We start from the raw sequence: 3,848 nt of genomic DNA, 5'->3' as shown, positions 1-3,848 counted from the left end.
TAATCCCAGCACTTTGGGAGGCCAAGGAGGGTGGATCACGAGGTCAAGATATCGAGACCATCCTGGTCAACATGGTGAAACCCGTCTCTACTAAAAATACAAAAAATTAGCTGGGCATGGTGGCGCGTGCCTGTAATCCCAGCTACTCAGGAGGCTGAGGCAGGAGAATTGCCTGAACCCAGGAGGCGGAGGTTGCGGTGAGCCGAGATCGCACCATTGCACTCCAGCCTGGGAAACAAGAGTGAAACTCCATCTCAAAAAAAAAAAGAAAACAAGAAAACATACCAGGTCTGTCTCTGACAGGTTGAGTAGGTGGAGTGGGAAGGAGGGATCTGGAAGGCCAGGAGGGTACAGGGAACTGCAGAGGTGGGTGGTGGTGGGTGGGGCCGGCTTCAGCCTCCTCCTCCCACTGCCCACCGCACCCTCAGCAGCCCTTCGTGAGGGGGAGGCCCCAGCTCTGTGATGTGGGCCTGAGCACCAATAACTAGTCCCAAAGGGGATGCCCAGGGCTCAGTTGCCCGAGGGCAGCAGTGCAGTTGACATGGATACTCTCTTTCCTCTGGAAAGCATTAGGCTTGGGCAAAATAAAAGAAGATTGGACCACATAATCCAAAGAGGAAACAGCTGTCCACACCCAGAGGGCCAAGGTTGCAGTCAGCCCGCAGCCTCAATGGGAACCACCATCCCAGAATGCTGACCCTGACTCCTGAGCTCCAGCCCCATGCTCCGGATGAGGCAGTTCATCCTAATTGCTGCATGTAGCCTGGTGATCCTGGCCTTCTTACGCTCCTACATTTTCAGGGAACCATCCTCAATGCCTCCCAGAAAAAGGAACGGCGGGAAGGTAAGGAGCCCTCAGCCCACACCCAGCACAGAATGATTCTATTTTTCCTGCTCTTTTCCACTTTCCAAATCAACCAGAGGCGCTCCTGTGATGGGAAGTCTCATTATCCCTCTAGGGACAGCAGGGCAGGCAGGGGTTGGAGTGGGCACAGTATTTCCATCCCAAACTCCCACACCATCTGTGGGGGTGCACGGGAGGCGTCAGGGCAAAAACAAACCCCGGGACTCAGCGGTGAGGACCCGACCATGAGAGGGTGAGGTCTCTGGGAGGACAGGCCCTGAGCCCCGGCTCATCAGCCGCCTTCCTGGGCAGGTGCCTTGGGGCTCAGCCTCTGTATGGGGTGCTCTGGGGGCTGTGCGGAGCCCCTGAGAGCCTCCCACCTGAGACTGGAGCCGCCTCTGGCCTCCTCAGAAGCAGAATCCTCCCTGCCAGCTGAGAGGCGCCTGCAGGACACAAGTGTGTGTGTTTCCCGAGCAGCGGAACAGGCACTGAGGACGCCCAGGGCAGGTCTCATGCAGAAAACCCCTCGGTGCTGTTCAAAGAAGGAAACCAGAAAATGTTGTTACGCACTTTAGAAATGAGTGAAAGGAAAGAGCACACAGGGCTCCGTGAGCTGAGAAAGTGTGTCGTTCACAAGCGCTGTGGGTCTGCAACTGTGGGGACAGGAGCCTGAGACCCGGCTGTGCCCTCACTCTTTCTGGTCTCTCAGGGTCAAGCTGAAGTGAGGGGCTGGCTCAGGATCAGAAATAAAAAGATCACTTTGAAAGGTAAGGCTCTGAGGGTCCCAGAAGCCCCCAGAGGTGGCAGCTTCACCTGTCCCTAGGAACCAGCACCAAGTCTCCTAGGAATTCATTTGCAGAGAGGCCTGAGGGGAAGCTCTTGGAAGGGCAATTGGAACCTGGGATCTGTCTCCAATTCCCTGCTGGGATGAAGCCAAGAGGGACTCTGTGGGGGAGGGGACCAGTGACCGCCTGGATGTGCAGGAGGGGCTCCAGGTCCATGCGGGCAGCTGTTTAACTCAGCTAAGGCTGAGTGCTCTTTGAGACTGCCCCTGTCCTCTCTGCCCGGGAGGTCGTCGTGACCCCCACGAGGAGGTGTGTCGGGAAGCACTTAGTAAATGACAAAGCACTGCCCACCAGGCACCTGGCTATCATGCTTGGGCCACGTGGCCTTGGACACAGATCCTGGGGCTCCAGGGTCTAATCCTCTCCCTGAAGTCTCCCCTAAGAGCACGTGCACTCAGCCTCCTGTAAGTCCCAGTTCCCTCCCTCGCCACCATAACCCACTCCTGCTTTCCAGCTTGCCGAAGTCTCTTGAAGAACTGGAGAACGCTCAGGTCTACACTCACCTGCTGGAAAAGTGAGGCTCTTTCCCCTTCTCTCTCATGTCCTCCTTCCTACCAGGGCCTGGGGCTGATCTGGGAGGGAGAGGTCACAGCCCAGATGTCACTAAAGCCCTGGGACAGGAGTAGGCAGAGCTTTGTGAAGCCAGCGTGGGGGCTCTGGAGAGGCGTGGGCCACGGGTGTGCAGTGCTCCCGGCTGCAGCCTGTGCCTCCTGTCTGCTGCAGGGGCCTGAGGAAGCTCCCTGGGGACGGCAGCTCCCATTGCCTTCTAAACCGAGACCGCCTGACGGAGTCATTCAAACGAGGTCCTGGTAGCGTTCACCGGCCACATGGGAGGCGTGGGAAAGCTTCTCCCACCAGCTTGTCCCCACAGGCTCCCCTGGCTCCTCTGGCCTCCATGCTGTCACCAGACCCGAAGACCTCTGTAGAGTCCTTTGAGTCCCTGTCATCCCCGAGCTCCTCCCAGCCACCAGAGCCTTTGCGTCCCCTGAAGCATCCTTCACACAAGCCACGTGGGCGTTCCCCTCCCCGACATCGGAACCCTGGCTGGGTGTCCTGGTCCGACTCCACTCAGGCTGATTCTCAAACTGACACCACAACATGCCCAATGTGCAACGCCCCTGAGCGCTCCTGTCTACACAGCTGGTGGGTGCCTTTGCCTTCCAGCCCTCGAGTGATCCGAGGCCTTGGTTGCTGCAGTGATCCTGACCTGGACCTCTCCTGGAGCCAGGAGGCTGCTAGAGCCTGGTGCCTCTGCACCTCCTCACAGTGCCCATTCCAGTGCCCTACTCCTCCCACCCACCTACCAAAGGCTTCCTTCTAAGGAGACCCCACATGCAGGCAGGGGAAGGCAGGGGTCCCACTTTCCTCAGCCTGGACGTGCCAAAGCTGCTGGACACACAAGACACCAAAATCCCAGACGCCACCCTGAACACCTCACATCCAACCTCCACCAACAATTGGGACTCTCCCGAGGACAACTTGGAGGCACGTCCCCTCCCTGGTTTGGGCACCCACTGGTACTGGAAGCTCATGTTCTAATGGATTAGGAGAGGAACCTGTGGAGACACTGGCTGCATCTAGGCCAAGAGCGGGCCCGTCCTGGTGCACATGGTAAAGTGTTCAGGGCAGTTTATTAAAGTTAAAGAGAAAATACGACCTCTGCGTTAGTTTCCTATGGCTGCTGTAACAAGCTACCATAGGCCTGGGGGTTCACAGCAACAGCAATTTATTTCCTCACCGTCCCGGGGGCCAGAAGACAGAAATCGAGGCCTGGAGAAGGCAGGATCATGCTTCCACCTGAGTAACGCCAGGGACGTGGCGTTTCCCCCCGCCGCCCCAGAAGCCTCCATCCCTCAATCCTGAGCCCTCAGGGACTGTCGAGGAAGCAGGAATCCCAGACCTACCCTCCAGTACCATGCAGGCTTTCCATTGCAGTCGGAGAGCTTCTCAGGGCCAGTCCCCTTTTTAAGACTAGAGCCTCTTCCAGCTCGCCGGCATCCTCACCCCCCGACACGAGCATGCACGCACACATGCACACATTCCAGGATCTTAAACAGTCCAACAAATCTCAGTACTCACCAGAACTATTTCAGTATTTAAGAGCCTGTATCAACTGCATGTGAAGGCCATTCTGTCTGGAATCTTACACTAAGTCTGGG

General features: G+C 57.3%; 1 protein-coding gene across 1 annotated transcript; it reads left to right on the top strand.

Moving 5' to 3' along the window:
* Positions 1 to 499: 499 nt before the first annotated feature.
* LOC105716758 (uncharacterized protein C5orf60) lies at positions 500 to 3,228 on the top strand. The gene is made up of 5 exons (XM_064376527.1): positions 500 to 584; positions 705 to 844; positions 2,248 to 2,336; positions 2,413 to 2,699; positions 2,969 to 3,228. Exons 1-5 carry the CDS (start codon positions 500 to 502, stop codon positions 3,226 to 3,228), a joined length of 861 nt encoding a protein of 286 aa, XP_064232597.1.
* Positions 3,229 to 3,848: the final 620 nt, after the last annotated feature.

The sequence above is a fragment of the Aotus nancymaae genome, unplaced genomic scaffold (assembly GCF_030222135.1).
Source record: "Aotus nancymaae isolate 86718 unplaced genomic scaffold, 86718_ANA_hifiasm-v0.15.2.pri h1tg000015l_1, whole genome shotgun sequence".
In the NCBI taxonomy this organism is placed as follows: domain Eukaryota; kingdom Metazoa; phylum Chordata; class Mammalia; order Primates; family Aotidae; genus Aotus; species Aotus nancymaae.
Note: the sequence above shows the minus strand (reverse complement) of the source record. Positions and strands in the feature narration are given on the sequence as shown.

Excerpts from the sequence above, each read along its gene's own strand:
- LOC105716758 (XM_064376527.1), top strand. The coding sequence starts at position 500 with ATGCCCAGGGCTCAGTTGCCCGAGGGCAGCAGTGCAGTTGACATGGAT. Across the intron at positions 585-704 it reads AAGCATTAGGCTTGGGCAAA|TCCTGAGCTCCAGCCCCATG; the intron begins ATAAAAGAAGAT and ends GCTGACCCTGAC. Across the intron at positions 845-2,247 it reads GAAAAAGGAACGGCGGGAAG|GGCCTGGGGCTGATCTGGGA; the intron begins GTAAGGAGCCCT and ends CCTTCCTACCAG.